General features: G+C 41.4%; 1 protein-coding gene across 3 annotated transcripts in view; it reads left to right on the top strand.

Annotated features, from left to right (window-relative positions):
* The first annotated feature begins 1990 nt into the window (after nucleotides 1-1990).
* RASA1 (RAS p21 protein activator 1) overlaps nucleotides 1991-24315 on the top strand; it is a 117014-nt gene continuing 94689 nt past the window's right edge. For all 3 annotated transcript variants that reach the window (XM_088838482.1, XM_088838483.1, XM_088838481.1), the window contains exon 1: nucleotides 1991-3139. In XM_088838482.1, the coding sequence (XP_088694608.1) occupies nucleotides 2604-3139 (536 nt within the window). In that variant the 5' untranslated portion in view covers nucleotides 1991-2603. The remainder of the gene's footprint in view (nucleotides 3140-24315) is intronic.

Genomic DNA, 24315 nt, shown 5'->3' with positions numbered 1-24315 from the left:
GATGGACAGGGAGGCCTGGCGTGCTGTGATTAAGAGTCGGACATGACTGAGCGACTGAACTGAACTGAATGTGCGATTCCTCCCAGGAGAATGTAAAATAAAATATATGAATCCAAAATGTATAAGCACAGATACTGGAATTTAAAAAAAAAAAAAAGGAAATGATTCCTCCATCTACCTTTATACGTTTGTTGTTGAGTCGCTCAGTTGTGTCCCACTGTTTTGCGACCCCATGGACTCTACCCGGCCAGGTTCTTCTGTCCATGTGAGTCCATGTGTTCTTCCCTCCTCCCAGACAAGAACACTGGAATAGGTTGCAATTTTCTTCTCCGGATCTTCCCCAACCAGATATCCAACCCCCGTCTCTGTCATTTGCAAGCGGATTCTTTACAGCTGAGCTACCAGGGGAGCACACTTTTGTACATATTCCACTATAAAAAAAAAAAACCCATTGTCTTTGGATATATAAAGGGTGAAATTTCAGTTTATTATTTTTGAGCATACATAATTATAACTGGCGCTTTGGCTCCTTCTTGCCATTTGCAGGTGAAACTGCTCTGTACATTCACACATGTACCGTGGAGTGTGCCCTGCCGTGTTGTCTGTTTTGCGCAAAAAAGTGCATTGATTAGCGTTTTCTGGGGCACCTCTCCACTCCACACCTTATTATGCCCAACAGACTTGCAGTGGCAAAGGTAGTGTATGTGGGTGTGAAAGAAAGGGAAAAGAAAGAAAAAAAGAATACAGGGAGAGTTGGATCCTGCTGCTGCTGTCACTTTAGTCGTGTCCGACTCGGTGCGACCCCACAGATGGCAGCCCACCAGGCTCCCCCGTCCCTGGGATTCTCCAGGCAAGAACCCTGGAGTGGGTTGCCACTGCCTTCTCCAGTGCATGAAAGTGAAAAGGAAAGTGAAGTCGCTCAGTCGTGTCCGACTCTTCGAGACCCCATGGACTGCAGCCTACCAGGCTCCTCTGTCCGTGGGATTTTCCAGGCAAGAGTACTGGAGTGGGTTGCCATTGTCTTCTCCTAGGGAGAGTTGGAGAAGACAACAAAACGCGTACAGTGACAGAAATCCGACTCACAACCACTGTTTCTACTAAAATTCTTAGCCCTCCCCATGTCTCCCCAGTTATCTATTTCTTTCTGAGTCTTCAGTTCAGTCGCTCAGTCGTGTCCGATTCTTTGCGACCCCATGAATCGCAGCACGCCAGGCCTCCCTGTCCATCACCAACTCCGAAGTCCACCCAAACTCATGTCCATCGAGCCGGTGATGCCATCCAACCATCTCATCCGCTGCCGTCCCCTTCTCCTCCTGCCCCCAATTCCTCCCAGCATCAGGGTCTTTTCCAATGAGTCAACTGTTCGCATGAGTCCTAGATTCTAGTTTTAAAACCTTCATTTTATTTTTTTTAAGCTTGAATTAGTCATATAGTCATTTATATAATGAAAAGAGAACGGAAACACTAACAGGACCCCTCCAACCGCCACCCCCGCGGGCCTCGGCCGTCGGGTTTCTGCGCCGCCGGCCACGGCGTCCGTTCTACCGGTCGGGAAGCGAGGAACTGGCTTCGCCGCATCTTTCTTTCTCTTTCCCTCCCTCGTCCTCCCTCTCGAAGAACCCCTCCTCGTCGCTCACGGTTTTTTACCGCGCTGAGCGGCCGCGTGCTGGGGACCTACTCCTCCCCGCCGCCGTCTAACCCGCCTCTCAGACAAATCCCAGTCAGGCAGGCACGCGCCACGAGCCACACCGACCGGCGAGGCGGCCGCGCCGCCACGCGCTGCCCTGGGCTCGGGACGGCGGGCGCGGCCGCACACGGCGCGTCCACGCCGCTTCCTTCCCTCCAGTCTTCCTTTCCCCACTCCAGGCACAGCGCGCCAACCCCTACCCCGACCCACCGCCTCCGCGCGGGGACTGCGCCTGCGCAGAAGCCGTCCTCTCGCCCCTCCTTCCCTCCGCCCCTCCTCCCGTGCCCCGCCTTCCTTTCTCTCGCCGGTGTCACTTAGCGCTCCAGGTTGGGAGCTTTCGGCTGATTTCCCCGCTACCCCGCCCCCCTTCCTCTTTTTCTCCCCACCCCTCCCGCCTCAGCCCGGTGGAGGATGAGGCGGCCGCAGCGGCCCCAGCCCCTGCAGCGGCAGCGGCGGTGGTTGTGGCCGGAACTGGGGTGGTGAAGAAGCGGTGGCGGCGGCTGAGGGAGCAGCAGCCGCCCCAAGCCGCTTTCCCCCCCGCCTCGCTTCCCTTTCTCTTTAGTGCAGCCAGGAAGTTTTCCGCTTCTGTGCATGTGTGTGTGTGTGTGTGTGTGTGAGTGAGTGTGCGCGCGCGCGAGTGTGGGTGTGGAAGGTGAAGGTTTGGGCGGCGTTTGTGCCGGCGCTGGGGTTTTTTTGCCCACTTCTCTTCCCGTAACGCGGGGAGCTCCCGAGCCTGGGCTGTGGCCCGGAGAGGGGGCGCGGCGGCGGCGGCGGGCGCTCTCCTTTTGTTGTTGTTTCCTCCGCCCGGGGAGCTGAAGAGGGGACGCGCCTGGGTGGGGCGGCTCGGAGCCCGGGCCTGCTGGCCCCTGGGGGCTCCCGGGCGGGCAGGGGAGGGCCGCGTAGAGCGGGCTTCAACATGATGGCGGCCGAGGCCGGCGGTGAGGAGGGCGGCCCGGTCACCGCCGGGGCCGCGGGAGGCGGCGCGACCGCGGCCTCTGGTGCCTACCCGGCGGTGTGTCGGGTGAAGATCCCCGCCGCCCTGCCCGTGGCCGCCGCCGCCCCCTTTCCTGGGCTGGCGGAGGCCGGCGTGGCCGCGACCCTGGGTGGCGGAGCCGCTCTGGGGTCAGGCTTCCTGGGACCCGGGTCTGTGGCGGGGGCCCCCGGGGCAGCCGGACTGTCAGCCGGAGGCGCTGCCGCCGGCGTGGCTGGTGTGGCCGCCGCCGCCGCCGCCGCCGGGCCCGGCGGGGAGATGGCTGTCGCCAAGGGGACCACTTCGTTGCCCACTGAGACCTTCGGGGCCGGCGGCGGATTCCCTCCTCTGCCGCCTCCGCCGCCTCAGTTGCCCGCTTTGGGCGCTGGCCTGGGAACAGTGGACGAAGGTGACTCTCTGGATGGACCAGAATACGAGGAGGAAGAGGTGGCCATCCCGCTGACCGCTCCTCCGACTAACCAGTAAGTCAAGACCGGCGTTTTGGGGGAAGCTGGCTCCTCGGAGAGAAATAGGAAAAAACAGGTCTAGTTCTTTTCAGCTGTGACTCGTAGTGCTTTCAGCTGTGACTCGTTCAGAAAAAGTTTTGAAGCTCAAGGTTCCGTGCGTACGGATTTAATTTGATCACTCATCTTCCCTACAGGCACACTCCCTGGCGTCTTGGTGTATTTATTGCTCCTCTGGGAAGATGTAAAGTTTTCAAGATGGGAAGCATGGGAAAATGTGTATCCAGGGAGAACCGGATATGGTTCTGTCCCTTGCAGATTGAGGTGGCGTCCTGGGATTCAGCTGAGCTTGCAGCTACCGAGGCAGTCGTAGTCTGTATTAACCTGGTTGCGTTCCCTGTTGAAGCTAGACGATTAGTGAGAAGCTTTGAATATTTGAGTGAGTATCGTGCTAGTGTTGTTTGAAACATGTTTTGGTCGGATTGCTTTGTTTTTGTTGCCCTGCAATTCCCAGCTTCTGGCTGTTGAAAGCATTGCGATGCAGAAAAGTCTTTGGATTGGGTCAGCGAGAAAGGAAAGTTATGTTAATTACTGGTGTGATTAAGGGCCTGTACTCCAACAGTATTTAACATGTGCAGTAGAATTCCCTTTTACTAATATACTAGTATAATTCTTCTGTAAGTTGAAATTTTGTAAGTACAGTATTGAAGCGAACTAAAATTAATATTTTGTTGGTGGCAAATATAGTATTCTATTTGAAAATTAATTTTAACAATCTGCAGAATATACAGGACAAATGACTTCTATATATATAGTACCTTCCCCCTTGTTCTCTTCAGAAGTGAACTTAAGTTTGGACCTTGAGAGGAACATGTTGATGGGCAGTAGGCAAAACTTGTTTTATAGATCCCTCATGTCTGACAACCTTGGTGAAGTATCAGAGGAAGAAAGATTTGAGTCCTGTGTTGACAATCACTCTAGACAGTTGAAGGTGTTTTTTGTGTCTGTGTGTGTTTTTTTCTTTTTGGATAAGCTTCTTTAGAAGATTTAGGAAGGACTTAACAAATTAGGACATTTTTGACTTAAGGCTACATACATCTTTTGATGGAAAAGTAAAGTTAATCTTGTTTATGTCAGCCATGGAACAGGGGAATTTTATTCCTTTTATATTGTTCATCATGAGTTCAATTTTTTGTCTAATTTAATTTCAGCTTATCATTTCTTATCTACATATTGCAGACTTCTCTGAAGGTGTTCTGAAAGTATTAAAAATTCAAAATTTACAGCACCGTTTACACATCTTCAAGCCTTTTTTCAAAACTACTTACATATTAAGGGCCCTGTGGTTATGATAAAGTTCAGCTTTTCGTAATGAAAGAATATAGTCTTATGCCAATTCTTAACTAAATTGAATTAGGCACATTTAGTGTGTTGCAGTTCTAAGGTTTTTTAAAAATAGAATTTATTTGGTAGAGCAGTTTAGGTTCACTGCAGAAATGAGCAGAAAACAGTGTTCCAATTTTTTAATAAATATAAATGAGAACCTAAAAAAAATTATACTTGTGAGAAGTCCATTGTAAGATTTTTATCATTTGTATTTGGGAATAAAAATATTATTTGTGTGACTGTATATCTGAGAATTGCTCATGTTCTAAAAAGTATCCTGCATTTCAGTATATTTTTTAAAATTTGCCACTGAGAAGTACGAATTTCCCTCTTTTCTTTATCTTATATATCAACCCAGGGAGGCAATGCAGTGTAGGGGTTAAGTGTGCAAATTCTTAAGTTAGGCAAAATTTGGGTTGGAATCCTGACTCTGCTACTTACTAGCTGTGTGATCTTGCAAAGGTCAGTTTCCCCATCTGTAAAATAGGATAATAATGGTATCTCCCTCATATAATACTTTCTAAGGTTAATGAGAAATCCCTGAATGTATTCGGCACAGTACCTGATACGTAGTAAGTGTTCAATAAATGAGCTCAAATAATTTATAATTTTATCATTAAATTGCTTACCAATTCTATAGGAACTCCCATGCTAATAGCTATTTGAGAGAATGTTTTGAATTCCAAGGGCCTGTCTACCATGATTAATTATATCAAAATTTTTATTTTAACTTTATAAAGGTTTTCAGCAGGTGAAGCATGTTTAGAGTTGGAATTCAAGTGTTTAAATTTCTAATTTTAAATAAAGGGAAAAGCCTTAAAGACTTGGTTAAATAATGTCAAAGCTTTCATAAAAGTATTGAAGAAATTTTTGTGGCTAAATTAATGTATGATTACCAGTGACTGGTCACTTTAGTTACTGATTACATGATATTAAGGAGGTTCAAGTTCACAGTGGTTTGTTAGACTAGGGTTCCCTAGTCACAGAGTTTCAACCATGTGTCCAGGTTGTTCAGTGCTGTTGGTCACAAAAGAATCAAGTGACAATATGTAGATACACCAGTGCAAATATAATAACACTATTATTATTTTGTATCCTGTTTCTCTGTGTGCATGGTGAATCATTAGTCTCAGGTTTATTACTGAGCATTTTCATGCATTTGGTTAAGACCAGAAGTTTAAGTTTGTATGATTGTAACTATTACATTTATTTGAATACTCTTTTTTTGTATGTGCAAAATTTAGGAAAAAAATTTTAAAAGAAAAATATTCTCTGCATACATTTTTTATGTAGAAAATGTCCTGTATCTGAAACAGCTAATAATTTTTTTTTCCCCCCGAGAGAGCAGTTAAAGGAGTTTTTCACTGATACTTCGTTTACTATAATGGAGCTATTTTTCATGGTGATCCTCTTTTCTTACTTTCTTCCTCAGAGGTGAGGGGTGACAGTAAAGTAATATAGTTCTTTTAGTCCACCTTCTATTATGTGTAGAGATTTTAAACTATGGGCCTGCAGTAGCAGGAGCTTCTTGGGCTGAATCCAGTTGACAGATACATACTGCTTGCTCTTATTGTATTTGGAGCATTGAGTGATTAGTTGCCACTTTTAAAAGTAGGAAAACTTCATGTTTAAGAAGTCTTGATTTCTAGCATCACTTGAGAAATACAGGACTTGGCTTTACCTGGTTGCTGTTAGTGCTTGAGAACAGTTTTCTATAGCTGAGTAGTGATTGCCCCACTTAAGTTCTGAGCTCTACAGTTAACTGTGGTCTCCACCAGGCCTGCTTCACCTTTGATATTATTTGTGTGGCGTCTGGCTAACTAGATCTTACCCTGGACCTAAGATGCAAGTTTTCTCAAACCTGAAGTTTGAAGAAAAAAGAAATAGGGAATGTAAATAATATCTTTTGTTTCCTTAAAAATCATCGTACTGTTTCTACAAAAATATAAATCATTCTTAAGTCACATAATTGTTAAATGTTAGTACTAAGACATGTAGTGTTTATTAACTTTGTCACTGATTGCATGACTCTGGGTGAGTCATTATTTCTTAATAAAAGTGGCAGTGAAAATTGCAGAGATTAGGTATGGACATAGTGACCGTAGAACCTGAACATGACCAGATATTTGTATGAGTAGGAGAGCAGTGTAGTAGGGGCTTAATTTAAGAGATACAGCAATGAATAAGATATTCCTTTTCTTCATGAGTCTGTCTTCAAGAGTTTTTGATCTAGTAGAAAGTTAAGTGGGCTTCCCTCATAGCTCAGTTGGTAAAGAATTTGCCTGCAAAGCAGGAGACCCCGGTTGGATTCCTGGGTTGGGAAGATCCACTGGAGAAGGGAAAGGCTACCCACTCCAGTGTTCTGGCCTGGAGAATTCCATGGACTGTATATGCCATGGGGTCACAAAGAGTCGGACACTATTGAGCAACTTTCGCTTTCAGAAAATTAAGTAACTGAAGTAGCTGAAGATAAATATCATGAGTAAAGTATGAGCATATGGTCATGGGGGTTAAAATAATATTTATATAATTAGGATCAGTACGGTTTTAGAGGAAAAATAGCAGGTATGTTTTCAGTGCTGCTTAATTTATTCTGAACAAGAGATAATTGGTTCCTGTGACCTTTGCCTAATGATTCTTTCAGGTAAAAAGAATTACAAATTAATGAGTATAATTTTTGTCCTTTAGTAAAGTGTCTGTCCTCAGTTCAGTCGCTCAGTCACGTCCACCTCTTTGCGACTGACCCCATGGACTGCAGTATGCGAGGCTTCCCTGTCCATCATCAGCTCCCGGAGCTTGTTCAAACTCATGTCCATCGGGTCGGTGATGCTATCCAACTGTCTCATCCTCAGTTGTCCCCTTCTCCTAACTTCAATCTTTCCCAGCATCAGGGTCTTTTTCAGTGAGTCAGCTCTTCGCATCAGGTGGCCAAAGTATTGGAGTTTCAGCTTTAGCATCAGTCCTTCCAATGAATATTCAGGACTGATTTCCTTTAGGATGGACAGGTTGGATCTCCTTGCAGTCGAAGGGACTCTCAAGAGTATTCTCCAACTCTGTTCAAAAGCATCAGTTCTTCGGGGCTCAGCTTTCTTTATAGTTCAACTCTCACATCCATACATGACTATTGGAAAAACCATAGCTTTGACTAGAGGACCTTTGTTGGTAAAGTAATGTCTTGGCTTTTTAATATGCTGTCTAGGTTGGTCATAGCTTTTCTTCCAAGAACTCTTAATTATTTACCTGTGGTGTGGAGTAGGTTGAAAGGGTGCCTATAGTAACTGATAATACAAAACACTGCTAAAGGCTTGAATTAGTCTGGATCATAGATTAGTCACTTTCGGGAAACCAGGCAAACATTATTGACAGAGACAAAACAACAACAAAAATCCAACAGGGGTAAATTAGGAAGAAGGGGAAAATGAAGAGGTCTTTCAGTTGCTTTGTTCCCTGTTTACTAGCTGTTACGGAAATGAAAGATTGCCTTTAAGAGCAGCTCAGATACTCCAAAGAATTACCTTAGTGGGGGCAGGTAGATGGAACATAAAGTGTTATTGACAGTAACCACTATTACTGCTGACATTTCTTGGTTGCCGACTACCTAATAGGAACTGCCCTAATTGATTTACTGGTGTTGTAATTGTGTATTGCTTTGCTCCAGAACTTGGTTGCTAAAACATTTATTTGCTCTTAATTCTAAAATTTGGGCAAGGCTCGATGGGGACTGCTCCATGTGTCACCTGTTGGCTATAATGTCCACGGTAGCTTTTTAACTTATAGATCTGGTACTTCAGCTGGACATATGTGTGTCTGTTCATGTCCCAATACCACACTCACTGCCCATATTCTTCATTCCATTAGCTTGAACTTCTTCATGGCATGGCAGATGGGTTCCATAGGGAGTGTTCCAAGAGGACAAGATGTACCATGCCAATGCTCTGTGTTCTTCATGTTTGCTGGTGTTCCAATGGCCGATGCTAATCATGCGACTGTCTACATTTAGTGTGGGAGTGGGCAATACAAGGGCACCAGTAGCATCAACAATCTATGATGTTCAGTTCGTCCCTTCTTATCCATGGCTTGATTTTCCACCATCTCAGTTACTCTTGGTTGGTTTCTTGGGGACATCAGAGTAACTTCCTACTGCATGTGTTTGATCTACAAGTAAATATTAGATAATATTAGAGTGCTAGTAATTAGGGGAGGCATACGAGAAAGGGCAAGTACTTTTAAGGTTTTTCCTTAGGGTCTACATGGTAAATTGTCTTTCATCAAATGGTCCAATTAGCCCAACAGTATATATTGCGTCTGACCACCATGATCTTAATTTTAAACCACAAATGCTGAATATGGATGTTGGTTATGGCTCATTGCTTGAATATGCAAATATATGTATGGTAGGTGTGTTATCTTGAAATTACCTGGAGTATATTTCTGTTGTGGGCTAAATAAAAAATAGTTATGAGGTAAAATTTACAAATAACTTTTCCCTATGTCTAACCACATCAGTGGGATTCGGATAAGGCTTTTAGGTATTTCAGTGATTACATGATTTTGTGAGTGAAACAGTGAACATTATGGGGGACAGAAAGAAATAAAAAGAATGTACAGTCTAGCTGGACAATAAGGCATTAATGATATAGAAACAGGATGATAAAATTAACCTATTGACACATTGTACAAATATATTTTTCAAATTAGAGGATAGTTTTGGAAGAATTAAAGAGTGATTTTGAAATTTTATACTAATTCTCTTTTACTAAAGTTTTATAGAAAATTTGATTAGCTTTTGTAGCATCAGTATATGATGTTATGGGACTTGCTTGGTGGCTCAGTGGTAAAGAATCTGCTTGCCAATGCAGGAGATACTGATTTGATCCCTGGGTCACGAAGATTTCCTGGAGAAGGAAATGACATCCCACTCCAGTATTCTTGCCTGAGAAATCCATGAACAGATAGAGGAGCCTGGTGGGCTACAGTCCATGGAGTTGCAAAGAGTCAGACACGTCTTAGTGACTAAACAACAACAACCTATGATGTTAAACTAGCCTCTCCTTATCCACAGCTTCATTTTCCACCATCTCAGTTACTCTTGGTTGATCATAGTCCCAAAATACTAAATGAAAATGTCCAATATAGGCAAGGCATAGTTTGAAGAAGTGTACACTTTTCATTGTACAGGAGACAGGGAGCAAGACCATCCCCGCAAAAAAGAAATGCAAAAAAGCAAAAAGGCCATCTGAGGAGGCCTTACAAATAGCTGTGAAAAGAAGAGAAGCAAAAAGCAAAGGAGGAAAGGAAAGATATATACCCATTTGAATGCAGAGTTCCAAAGAATAGCACAGAGAGATAAGAAAGCCTTCCTCAGTGATCAATGCAAAGAAATAGAGGAAAACGATAGAATGGGAAAGACTAGAGATCTCTTCAAGAAAATTAGAGATACCAAGGGAACATTTCATTCAAAGATGGGCACAATAAAGGACAGAAATGGTATGGGCCTAACAGAAGCAGATTTTGAGAAGAGGTGGCAAGAATACACAGAAGAACTGTACAAAAAAGATCTTCATGACCCAGATAACTACAATGTGTGATCACTCACCCAGAGCCAGACATCCTGGAATGTGAAGTCAAGTGGGGCTTAGGAAGCATCACTGTGAACAAAGCTAGTGGAGGTGATAGAAGCTGTGCTATTTCAAATCCTGAAAGATGATGCTATGAAAGTGGTGCACTCAATATGCCAGCAAATTTGAAAAACTCAGCAGTGGCCACAGGCCTGGAAAAGGTCAGTTTTCATTCCCATCCCAAAGAAAGGCAATGCCAAAGAATGCTCAAACTACTGCACAATTGCACTCATCTCACATGCTAGTAAAGTCATGCTCAAAATTCTCCAAGCCAGGCTTCAGCAATATGTGAACCGTGAACTTCCAGATGTTCAAGCTGGTTTTAGAAAAGGTAGAGGAACCAGAGATCAAATTGCCAACATCTGCTGGATCATCGAAAAAGCAACCGGGAAAACATCTATTTCTTTTTTATTGACTATGCCAAAGCCTTTGACTGTGGATCACAACAAACTGTGGAGAATTCTGAAAGAGATGGGAAAACCAGACCACCTGACCTCCCTCTTGAGAAACCTGTATGTGGATCAGGAAGCAACAGTTAGAACTGGACATGGTACAACAGACTGGTTTCAAATAGTAAAAGGAGTACGTCAAGGCTGTATATTGTCACCCTGCTTATTTAACTTATATGCAGGGTACATCATGAGAAATACTGGGCTGGAGGAAGCACAGGCTGGAATCAAGATTGCCAGGAGAAATATCAATAACCTCAGATATGCAGATGACACCACCCTTATGGCATAAAGCGGAGAAGAACTAAAGAGCCTCTTGATGAAAGTGAAAGAGAAGAGTGAAAAAGTTGGCTTAAAGCTCAACATTCAGGAAACTAAGATCATGGCATCCGGTCCCATGACTTCATGGCAAATAATCGGGGAACAGTGGAAACAGTGGCAGACTTAATTTTCCTGGGCTCCAAAATCACTTCAGATGGTGACTTCAGCCATGAAATTAAAAGACGCTTACTCTTTGGAAGGAAAGTTGTGACCAACCTAGACAGCATATTAAAGCAGAGACATTATTATGTCAACAAAGGTCCATCTAGTCAAGGCTATGGTTTTTCCAGTGGTCACGTATGGATGTGAGAGTTGGACTGTGAAGAAAGCTGATCACTGAAGAATTGATGCTTTTGAATTGTGGAGTTGGAGAAGACTCTTGAGAGTCCCTTGGACTGCAAGGAGTTCCAATCAGTCCATCCTAAAGGAAATCAGTCCTGAATATTCATTGGAAGGACTAATGTTAAGCTGAAACTCCAATACTTTGGCCACCTGATTCGAAGAGCTGACTCATTGGAAAAGACCCTGATGCTGGGAAATATTGAAGGCAGGAATAGGAGGGGACGACAGAGGATGAGATGCTTGGATGGCATCACTGACTCAATGGACATGAGTTTTAGTAAACTCGGAGTTGGTGATGGACAGGAAGGCCTGGAGTGCTGCAGTACATGGGGTTGCAAAGAGTTGGATGTGACTGAGCAACTGAACTGAACTGACACTTTTCAGAGCAGTGTGATGAAATCTTACTCCATCCTGCCCAGACGTGAAGCATGCCTTTGTAATCATATCCAGTGAATTCTGCCTTCACTTAGTAGTTCTCTCTTGGTGTTCAGATCAAAACTCTTTCAGTATCACAGTTTTGTGTCAAGTAAGCCTTATTTAACTTAATAATGCCCCCAAAGGGCAAGAGTAGTGATTTTGGCAATTGGGATATGTCCAAAGAAGCTGAAGGTTTTCTTCTTAATAGGGAACTAAAGAAATCACATGCTGCGATTATGAAGATCTGTGGTAGGAGTGAATCTTCTGTCTGTGAAACTGTGAAGGAAAAAGAAATTCATGATAGTTTTGCTGTTGCACCTTAACTGCAAAATATACCAGCAGTGTGTGATAGGGCTTAGTTGAAATGCAAAAAGGCATTGTACAATAAGACATTGTGAGAGAGACTACTACATTCACATGACTTTATTACAGTATATTGTTATAGTTCTATTAATTACTGTTAACCTCTTACTCTGCCTAATGTATAAATTAAATTTTATCATGGCCATCTGTATATGGGAAAGGCAGAGCGTGTAAGGGATTGGATACTAATCCAAGGTTTCAGGCATGCCTGCGAGTCTTGGAATGTATCCCCTGAGGGTAAGAGAGTACTGTGTAATCAGGAGAGTGATATACATAGATAAATAGCATTTTAGTGATAGAGGAAACTGTCATTGCCCGGTGTAAAAACAGACTCTGGTAGAGTGACTGGAAGTCACATATCTAGGTAGTGGTTGGGAATCCATCTCCCATGATTTTTCAAATATGTTTATATTTGAGTTCTGTTCGTTCCGTTCCGTCGCTCAGTCGTGTCCGACTCTTTGCGACCCCGTGGACTGTAGCCTACCAGGCTTCTCCGTCCATGGGATTCTCCAGGCAAGAATACTGGAGTGGGTTACCGTTTCCTTCTCCAGGGGATCTTCCCGACCCAGGGATCGAACCCGGGTCTCCCACATTGGAGGCAGATGCTTTAACCTCTGAGCCACCAGGGAAGCCCTATATTTGAGTAATAAAATGTTAAAATTTTTTTGTGTGTGGGGAAGGAAGTGGAAAGGTAGAGGCCCATTATTGAGTAATCATGTACTATATTCTAGGTACTTTACATAGGCTTTCTCATTTAATTTTCATAATTATATAGAGGGAATAGATATTATCCACATTTTTATTCTTGAGAAAACTAATAGAACTGGATTTCCAATGCAGATGCTACGCTTGTTCCTTTGTCTTACCCATTCCAGTACATATAATATACACAGATAGAAGTGTACCCACACAAAACTTAATATATTCCAGAACTGACTAATCACTGGGTATAATGGACTGAATTATAGCTCTTCAAAATTCATAAATTGAAGCCCGAACCCCCAGTGTGACTGTAGACTTAGGATATTTAAGGTGATAATTGAGGTTAAATGAGATCATAAGGTGGGTCCATAATTCACTAGGACTGGTGTTCTTAGAAGAGGAGACAAGGAGTGCACATGCGCAGAAAAAAGGCCATTTGCATTTACAGTGAGAAAGTGGCTATCTATGAGTCAAGGAGAGAGACCTCACGAGAAGCTATCTCTGTCTGTTGTGTGTGTTTGTAGTCTCTCACTTGTGTCCAACTCTTTGCAAATCCATGGACTGTAGCCTGCCAGGCTCCTCTGTCCATGGGGTTTCCCGGGCAAGAATACTGGAATGGGATGCCATTTCCTTCCCCAGGGGATCTTCCTGACTGGGGAACCAAATTCATGCCTCTTGTGTCTCCTGCATTGCAGGCAGATTCTTTCCCCACTGAGCCATCAGGGAACTGTTGACGCCTTAATCTTGGATTCAGCCTCCAGAACTGTGAAAAAGTAAAACAACTGTGTTGTTTAAGCCGCCTAGTATCTTGAACTGACTGATACACTGGGTAATCCTGCGTCTTTAAAAATGGCTTTGGATAATTTTGCAGCAGATTAAATGCACATTTACTGCTTGAGAAATGGCCTTCATTCTTTTATTGTCCTTTCTTTTCACTGTAGGAAGGAAAAACTAGCTTCTTTATGAGTTAGTGACTTATATTTCCTCTTTTGGCTATAGTTGTATTGAAAGATGGGAAACATTTAAATGCATGTCTGATTATTATAGTGCAAAAAGATCATATGTTTGACCATGGGTGGTAGCTGTAGAATATCTGCTCAGTTCAGTTCAGTCGCTCAGTCGTGTCCGACTCTTTGTGACCCCATGAATCACAGCACGCCAGGCCTCCCTGTCCATCACCAACTCCTGGAGTTCACTCAAACTCATGTCTATCTAGTGGGTGATGCCATCCAGCCATCTCATTCTCTGTCGTCCCCTTCTCCTCCTGCCCCTAGTCCCTCCCAGCATCAGAGTCTTTTCCAGTGAATCAACTCATCGCATGAGGTGGCCAAAGTATTGGAGTTTCAGCTTCAGCATCAGTCCTTCCAATGAACACCCAGGACTGATCTCCTTTAGAATGGACTAGTTGTATCTCCTTGCAGTCCAAGGGACTCTCAGTCTTCTCCAGCACCACAGTTCAAAACCATCAATTCTTTGGCGCTCAGCTTTCTTCACAGTCCAACTCTCACATCCATACGTGACCACTGGAAAACCATAGCCTTGACTAGACGGATCTTTGTTGGCAAAATAATGTCTCTGCTTTTTAATATGCTGTCTAGTTTGGTCATAACTTTCCTTCCAAGGAGTAAGTGTCTTTTAATTTCATGGCTGGAATCAGCATCCGCAGTGATTTTGGAGCCCCCTCCCTGCCAAAATAAAGTCTGACACTGTTTCCACTGTTTCCCCATCTATTTCCCATGAAGTGATGGGACCAGATGCCATGATCTTAGTTTTCTGAATGTTGTGAGTGGAATGTTATTCCAATAGATTTTCTGTATTCATTCTGTGAACATTGTAACATTGTTATTTGTCACATTCCTTTCTATTTTATCTGTCTCTGGCTAAGGGAAAGACCTCGAGATCTCTCAATTCTTCATAAAGTCTTTGTAGGTAGTAACTGTTCACAGTTAAGATACATGTATAATAGTGCCATATTTCTCTTTCATCCATGTCTGTTTACCTAAATATTGACTTATCTCTCAGATTTTTCAAAGTAAACTTATTTTGAGGTAATTGTAGATTCATATTTAGCTGTAAGAAATAATGCAGAAATGTTTCCTTCACCCATTTTCCCTCAATGGCAGCAGCTGGTGATATTGCAACTAGGAGTCAGTTTCAATTGATGGAGTTCACTTATCTTACTCAGATTTCGCCAGTTCTGTGTGCAGTGTGTGTCTGTGGTATGCATTTGAATCTGTACAGTTTCATTGCATGTGTTCGGTTCAGTTGCTCCGTCGTGTCCGACTCTTTGTGACCCCTTGAACCACAGCACACCAGGCCTCCCTCTCCAGCACGAATTCCCGGAGTTTACCCAAACTCATGTCCATTGAGTTGGTGATGGCCATCCAACCATCTCATCCTCTGTCATCTCCTTCTCCTCCTGCCCTCAGTCTTTCCCAGCATCAGGATCTTTTCACACGAGTCAGTTCTTTGCATCAGGTGGCCAAAGTATTGAAGTTTCAGCTTCAGCCTCAGTCCTTCCAGTGAACACCCAGGACTGATCTCCTTTAGGATGGACTGGTTGGATCTCCTTGCAGTCCAAGGGACTCTCAAGAGTCTTCTCCAGCACCACAGTTCAAAAGCATCAATTCTTCGGCTCTCAGCTTTCTTCACAGTCCAACTCTCATATCATACATGACCACTGGGAAAACCATAGTCTCGACTAGACGGACCTTTGTTGACATAGTAATGTCTCTGCTTTTTAATATGATGTCTAGGTTGGTCGTAACTTTCTTTCCTAGGAGTAAGCATCTTTTAATTTCATGGCTGCAGTCACCATCTGCAGTGATTTTGGAGCCCAAAAAATAAAGTTTTCCACTGTTTCCCCATCTATGTGCCATGAAGTGATGGGACTGGATGCCATGATCTTTGTTTTCTGAATGTTGAGCTTTAAGCCAACTTTTTCACTCTCCTCTTTCACTTTTATCAAGAGACTCTTTAGTTCTTCTTCACTTTCTGCCATAAGGGTGGTGTCATCTGCATATCTGTGGTTGTTGATTTTTCTCCCAGCAATCTTGATTCCAGCTTGTGCTTCTTCCAGCCCAGCATTTCTCATGATGTACTCTGTGTATAAGTTAAATAAGCAGGGTGATAATACACAGCCTTGACGTACTCCTTTTCCTATTTGGAACCAGTCTGTTGTTCCATGTCCAGTTCTAACTGTTGCTTCCTGACCTGCATACAGGTTTCTCAAGAGGCAGGTCAGGTGGTCTGGTATTCCCATCTCTTTCGGAATGTTCCACAATTTATTGTGATCCACACAGTCAAAGGCTCTGGCATAGTCAATAAAGCAGAAATAGGTGTTTTTCTGGAACTCATCACCAGAGTAAAGATTCAGAACAGTTTCGTTACCACCAGGACCCCTCGTGTTGTCCTTTTATAACCAAATCCATCTTTCTTCATTTCTAACTCCTGGCAACTATTAATGTATTCTTCATTTTGTCATTTCTAAAAAATTATATTAATGAAATTGTATAGTATGTAATGGGATAGCACTTACCACTGAACACAATTTCCTCAAAATTTATCCAAGTTGTTGCTTGTATCAATACTTAGTTCCTTTTTGTTGCTGAGTAGTATTCTGTGACATGAATGTACTACAGTTTTTAAATCATTAACTCATCGCAAACATTTGGGTATTTCTGGTTTTGACTGTTATGAGAAAAAAAGCTGCTCTAAACGTTTGTGTTTGTTTTTGTGTGAACATAAGTTTTCAGTTTTTTTTAGAATAATGTCCAAGAGTGCAACTACTGGATTGTGTGGTAATTGCATATTGACTTTTATAAGAAACTGCCAGTCTGTTTTCTAGAGTAGGTGTGTCATGTTAATTCTCACCAGCGATACATGAGTGATGTTGATTCCCTATATCCTCACTACTCACAGTTTTTAATTTAAGGTGTTCACATAGATGCCTAGTGATATCTCATTGTGGTTTTGATAATGCATTTTCCCTAGTGATTGATGCTGAAAATCTTTTTATGTGCTAATTCGTCATCTGTTTATCTTCCTGGGTGGAATGTCTGTTAATCTTTTGCCCCTTTTCCAATAGGATTGTTTGTTATGGAGTTTTCAGTTTTTATGTATTCTAAATATTAGTCCTTTATCTGATATGTGGTTTGGGAATATTTTCTCTTATTCTGTAGTTTGTCTTTTTCTCTTTTTGACAAGGTCTTTCAGACAGCAAATGTTTTTAATTTTAATGAAACTTAATTTATTAATATTTTTCTTTAAGGTTGCACTTTCAGAGGCAAGTCTAAGAACTCCTAGCCTGGGCCTCATAAATTTTCTCCTTTGATTGTTTCCAAACGTTTTATTGTTTTATGTTTTATAGTTAAGTCAATGATCCATTTTGATTTCTTTTTTTTTTTTTTCATGAAAGATATGGTTTAAATTGATGTTCATATTTTTGCTTCAGTTCAGTTCAGTCGCTCAGTTGTGTCTGATTTTTGTGATCCCACGGATTGCAGCATGCCAGGCTTCCCTGGCCATCACCAACTCCCGGAGCTTGCTCAGCTCATGTTCGTTGCGTCGCTGATGCCATCCAACCATCTCATCCTCTGTCGTCCCTTCTCCTGCCCTCAGTCTTTCCCAGCATCAGGGTCTTTTCCAGCACGTCAGTTCTTCGCATCAGGTGGCTGAAGTATGGAGCTTCAGCTTCAGCATCAGTCCTTCCAGTGAATATTCAGGACTGATCTCCTTTAGGATGGACTGGTTGGATCTCCTTGCAGTCAAGGGACTTTCAAGAGTCTTCTCCAACAAATGGATCAAAAGCATTAGTTTTTTGGTGCTCAGCTTTCTTTATGGTCCATATCTCACTCACATCCATACATGACTACTGGAAAAACCATATCCTTGACTAGACAGACCTTTGTGGGCGAAGTTATGTTTCTGCTTTTTAATATGCTGTTTTGTTTTGTCATAGCTTTTCTTCCAAGGAGCAAGCATGTTTTTTTTTTCTTTAATTTGTTTATTTTATTTGGAGGCTAATTGCTTTACAATAGTGGTTTTTGCCGTACATTGACATGAATCAGCAATGGGTGTACATGTTTGCCCCACCCTGAACCCCCCTCCCACATCTGTCCCCATCCCATCTCTCAGGGTTGTCCCAGTACACTGACTTTGAGTGCCCTGTTTCATGCATTGAACTTGGACTGGTGATCTCTTTCCCATATGGTAATACACATGTTTCAATGCTATTCTCTCAAATCATCCCACCCTTGCCTTCTCCCGCAGAGTCCAAAAGTCTGTTCTTTATATCTTTGTCTCTTTTGCTGTCTCACATATAGGGTCATTGTTACCTTCTTTCTAAATTCCATATATATATATGTGTTAATATACTGTATTGGTGTTTGTCTTTCTGACTTACTTCACTCTGTATAATAGGCTCCAGTTTCATCCATCTCATTAGAATTGATTCAAATGCTTTCTTTTTGATAGCTGAGTAATGTTCCATTGTGTATATGTACCACAGCTTTCTTATCCATTCATCTGCTGATGGACGTCTAGGTTGCTTCCGTGTCCTGGCTATTATAAACAGTGCTGCAGTGAACATTGGGGTACACGTGTATCTTTCAATTCTGGTTTCCTTGATGTGTGTGTCCAGCAGTGGAATTGCTGGGTCATATGGCATTTCTATTTCCAGTTTTTTAAGGAATCTCCATACTGTTCTCCATAGTGGCTGTACTAGTTTGCATTCTCACCAGCAGTGTAGCAGTGTTTCCTTTTCTCCACACCCTTTCCAGCATTTATTGTTTGTAGACTTTTGGATAGCAGCCATTCTGACTGGTGTGAGATGGTACCTCATTGTGTTTTTGATTTGCATTTCTCTGATTATGAGTGATGTTGAGAATCTTTTCATGTGCTTGTTAACCATCTGTATATCTTATTTGGAGAAATGTCTGTTTAGTTCTTTGGCCTATTTTTTGATTGGGTCGTTTATTTTTCTAGTATTGAGCTGCATGAGCTGCTCATATATTTTTGAGATTAATTCTTTGTCAGTTGCTTCATTTGCTATTAATGTCTCCCATTCTGAAGGCTGTCTTTTCATGTTGCTTATAGTTTCCTTTGTTGTGCAAAAGCTTTTAAGTTTAATTAGGTCCCAGCTGTTTATTTTTGCTTTTTATTTCCATTACCACTCCAGTACTCTTGCCTAGAGGATCCCATGGATGGAGGAGCCTGGTGGGCTGCAGTCCGTGGGGTCACTATGGGTCGGACACAGACACGACTGAGTGACTTCACTTTCACTTTTCACTTTCACACATTGGAGAAGGAAATGGAAACCCACTCCAGTGTTCTTGCCTGGAGAATCCCAGGGACAGGGGAGCCTGGTGGGCTTCCGTCTATGGGGTCACACAGAGTCGGACATGACTGAAGTGACGCAGCAGCAGCAGCAGGAGATGGGTCATAGAGGATCCTGCTGTGATTTATGTCAGAGAGTGTTCTGCCTATGTTCTCCTCTAGGAGTTTTATAGTTTCTGGTCTTACATTTAGATCTTTAACCCATTTTGAGTTTATTTTTATGTATGGTGTTAGAAAGTGTTCTAGTTTCATTCTTTTACGGGTGGTTGACCAGTTTTCCCAGCACCAGTTGTTAAAGAGATTGTCTTTTCTCCATTGTATATTCTTGCCTCCTTTGTCAAAGATAAGGTGTCGATAGGTGCATGGATTTATCTCTGGGCTTTCTATTTTGTTCCATTGATCTATATTTCTGTCTTTGTGCCAGTACCATACTGTCTTGATGACTGTAGCTTTATAGTGTAGTCTGAAGTCAGGCAGCTTGATTCCTCCAGTTCCATTCTTCTTTCTGAAGATTAGGAGCAAGCATCTTTTAATTTCATGGCTGCAGTCACTATCTGCAGTGATTTTGGAGCCCAAGAAAATAAATTCTGTCACTGTTTCCATTGTTTCCCCATCTGTTTGCCATGAAGTGATGGGACCAGATGCCATGATCTTAGTTTTTTGAATGTTGAGTTTTAAGCCAGCGTTTTCACTCTTTCACTTTCGTCAAGAGGCTTTTTAGTTCCTCTTCACTTTTGGGTGTCATCTGCATATCTGAGGTTATTGATATTTCTCCCAGCAATCTTGATTCCAGCTTGTGCTTCTTCCAACCCAGCGTTCCTCATGATGGACTCTGCATATAAATTAAAAAGCGAGGTGACAGTATACAGCCTTGACATACTCCTTTCCCAATTAAAAACCAGTCCATTGTTCCATGTCCTGTTCTAACTGTTGCTTCTTGACTTGCATACAGATACTCAAGAGGTAGGTAAGGTGGTCTGGTATTCCCATCTCTTTAAGAACTTTTCCATAGTTTGTTGTGATCCACACAAAAGATTTGGTGTAGTCAATAAAGCAGAAGTAGATGTTTTTCCGGAACTCCTGCTTTTTTGATCACTGGCCTTAATATTGGGTAAAGTGATTCCTCTCACCTTTCAATTTGGTTTTAGCTATTCTAAGACTCGTGTGTTTACATATAAATTTTAGAACAAGCTTGTTCATGTCTACCAAAACTTCATTGAAACTTTCATAGAAATTGCATTAAACCTTTAGATCAGTTTTAGAAGAGTTGACATCTTTACTGTATTGACATGGTATGTCTCCATTTATTTAGTTCTTTTTCCTTTAATCAGCATTTTGTAATTAATAGTATATCAATCCTGTATTAATAGGCTTCTCAGGTGGAACTAGTGGTAAAGAACCCACCTGTCAATGCAGCAGATATAAGAGACATGGGTTTGATCCCTGGTTCAGGAAGATCCCCTGGAGGAGGGCATAACATCCCACTCCAGTACTCTTGCCTGGAGAGTCCCATGGACAGAGAAGCCTGGCAGGCTACAGTCCATAGGTTTGTACATAGTAGAATATGACTGAAGCAACTTAGCATGCATGCAATCCTATATTATACCTGTTTAATTTATACTTAATTTTTTTGTTTTCTTTGAAGCAATTCTGTTAATATTACTGTGTTAAGTTTTCACATGTTTATTGTTAGTATATAGAAATGTGGATTGATTTATGTATGTTGGTCTTGCACCTTTGATCTTGCTAAACTTATCTTTTAGTTCTAAGAGACTTTTTACAGATTCCGTAGGATTTTCTACATAGACAATCATGTCAACTACAAGTAGGGAGTTTTTTCTTTCGGATATTTATGCTATTTCTTGTCATATACAGTGACTAGAAATTCTATACTGTTGAATGAGAGTGGTAAGAGCAGACATCCTTGCTTTGTCCTTTATCTTAGGTGGAAAGCATGTAAATGTTTTTTACCATCAAATGGAAAAGACTCTGATGCTGGGAAGGATTGGGGGCAGGAGGAGAAGGGGACGACAGAGAATGAGATGGCTGGATGGCATCACCGACTCGATGGACATGAATTTGAGTGAACTCCGGGAGTTGGTGATGGACAGGGAGGTCTGGCGTGCTGTGATTCATGGGGTCGCAAAGAGTCGGACACGACTGAGCGACTGAACTGAACTGATGATGTTAAGTGTACTAGGCATTTTTGAGAAGAGTGGATAGACACTCATTATCAAATTGAGGTAGATTGCCTCTCTTCCTAGTTTTCTGTGAGTTTTTAACCATGAGTTGGTGTTGGATATTTTCATATTCTTTTTTCTGAGTCAATTTATGTAATCATATGATTTTTTTCGTTAGCATGTTGATGTGGTGGATTATACTGATTTTTTTTTTTTAAATGTTGAACCAGCCTTGCGTACCTGGAATAAATCTCATTATGGTATGGTGTATGCTAAGCATTGCTGAACTCAGGTTGTTGGTATGTTGAGAATTTTTGTTTTAATGAGAGAAATAATCTTCTCTAGTTTTCTTGTGATATCTTTGTCTTGCTGCTTTATTTGAGTAATACTGATTTCATAGAATTGGGGTAAGGACATGTTCCCTCCTCTTCTGCTCTTTGGAAGAGTTTTTGACGTTATTGGTGTTAATATTTGGTAGAATTCTTCAGTGAAAACATTTCAGCCTGGGATTTATTATTCTTTTGGAGATTTAAAATTATGAATTCATTTTTAAATGGTTATATAAGTTATGTTTATTTTATTTTGGCAATATGTGCTTTGGGTGTTTTTTTTTTTTTTTAGTTTTTTTGAGGAGGAATTTACGATTACTGATTTGAGACTTTTCCTGTTTCCCAAAGTAAGCATTTAATGCTGTCGCTTTCCCTCTTAACACCTTTTTGGCCTTGCATATTCTGTATCTTTTGATATGTTGTCTTGAGGCATTTCCATACCATCCCTGATAGCTCAGTTGGTAAATAATCCGCCTGCTACACAGGAGACCCCAGTTCAATTCCTGGGTTGGGGAGATCCCTGGAGAAAGGGAATGGCTACCCACCCCAGTATTCTGGCCTGGAGAATTCCATGGACTGTATAGTTCATGGGGTCACAAAGAGTTGGACATGACTGAGCAACTTTCACTTTCAGTAGTAGCTAGGCCGTTTTTAATAGTAGCCATGCCTTGAGGGTTCTAATTGAGCCATATTCTCACCATCACTTTTATTTCTGTTTTTGATTTTTCTTTTTGTATAATAGCTATTCTGATTGGTGTGAAATGGTTTCTCATTGTGTTTTGATTTGCATTTTTCTACTGAATAGTGATATGGAGCATCTTTTCATGTACTTACTGTCCATTTGTATATTTTCTTTGGAGAAATATCCAAGTCCTTTGCCCATTTTTTAATTAGGTTTTTTCAGTTGAGTTTTGGGAATTCTTTATATATTCTGATTATCGGTCCCTTTTTGGATAACTGGTTTGCAAATATTTTCCTTTGTTCTGAGAGTTTGCTTTTTTACTTTGTTGATAATATCTTTTAGTAAACAAAGGTTGTTAACTTTGAATTCTAGTTTTTTATGAACTCCAGTATTTTATGCCTATATAGTTATTTCATCCATTTATTATGATTTTAAAACGTCTTGAGAAGAATGGTAGTCTGTTGAGTCTATTTACCCATATTTTTGCTTTCCCCATTGTCCTTTCTTCTTTATGTGCCAAGAGTCCTGTTTTATCAGTTGAAGAACTCTTTTTAGCCACTCTTGAAGGATATGTCTGCAAATGACAGATTCTTTTAGTTTTTGCCTGCTATGTCTTTGTTTTCCCTTAATTCCTGAAAGATAATTTTGTCAGATACAAAATTCATGATTGAGAATTCTTTTTTCAGTGCTTGAAAATTGTTTTGTTACTTTCTTCGGCCTATGTGGTTTCAGATGAGAAAACTATCATTTGAGTTTGTATGCCCTACATCCTTTCTATGTCGTTGCTTTCAAGATTTTCCTTTGCTTTCAGATACGTGTGTCAAGTTGTAATATCTGTGGGTTTACCTGTCTGTGGTTTGCTCAGTTTAATATGTAGATTTACACCTTTCTCCAGACTTGGAAGTTTTCAGCTATTTGTTGAATATTCTTCTCTCTACTCTTTCTCTTCTCTTCATGGGACTCTAATGATGTGGATCTAGGTCTTTTCATTATTGTCCCATCCATCTATGAGACCTTGTTGTTTTCAATGATTTTTCTTTTTTGTTTTTTTGTCGTTCAGATTGGGTAAATTCTGTTGATCTGTCCTCAAATTCACCAATTCTGTCTCCTGTAATTCCCACTGTTGAGTCCATCTAAAGAGTTTTTTGTTTTCTTATTGTAGTTTTCAATTCTGTAATTGCCATTTGGTTCATTTTTTAAAATCATTTCTATTTCTTGGCTTGGATTTTGTCTGTTTTAAGAGAATTTGTAATTGATGGAGAATTTTTATGCTAGCTGCTTTACAATCTTTGTTGGATAATTCTGACATCTAATTCATATCAGTATTGGCTCTGTTGATGGTCTTTGAAATCATTCAAGTAGTGATTTCTGTGGTGGGTGACTTTTGATTGTATTTTGGACATGTGTTTTCCATGCAGTTTCTTAAAATCACTTTGTCCCCTTTTTTGTTGCTGCTGTTAGTCACTCAGTTGTGTCCGACTCGTTGTGTCCGACTCTTTGCAACCCATAGACAACAGTCTGCCAGATTCCTCTGTCCATGAGATTCCCCAGGCAAGAATACTGGAGTGGGTTGCCATTTTCTTCTCCGGGGATCTTCCCAACCCAGGGATTGAACGTGGGTCTCCCGTATTGCAGACAGGTTCTTTACCGTCTGATCCACCAAGAAAACCCTTGTCCCTTAGTATGATTAATATATACTTACTGTAGAAAATGGAACTGTTGGAAAATACAAAGAAAAAATGTCACTTTTTTAAATTGCCAAAGGTAGTTCCTATTAAATTTTTATATAAATACGTAACATGTATATGAAAGGGAATATGTACAGGTATAGCTTGGAAATATGATACTGTGAGTTCCATTCCAGACCACCACAACAAAGTGAATACAGCAATAAAGCAAATCATGTGAATTTTAAAAATTCTGTTAATTTCAGTATATTCATGTTAAAATTATAGTTGCAGTGTACTGTCATGTCTGTTAAGTGTACAATAGCATTATGTCTAAAAAAAGTACACACTTTTTAAATTAAAGATATTTTTGGTTAAATATTTTGTTGCTAAAAAATTTTA

This window comes from Moschus berezovskii, chromosome 8, assembly GCF_049115385.1.
Source record: "Moschus berezovskii isolate FMDL1 chromosome 8, NW_MosBer_1.0, whole genome shotgun sequence".
NCBI classification, from domain to species: Eukaryota; Metazoa; Chordata; class Mammalia; order Artiodactyla; family Moschidae; genus Moschus; species Moschus berezovskii.
Note: the sequence above shows the minus strand (reverse complement) of the source record. Positions and strands in the feature narration are given on the sequence as shown.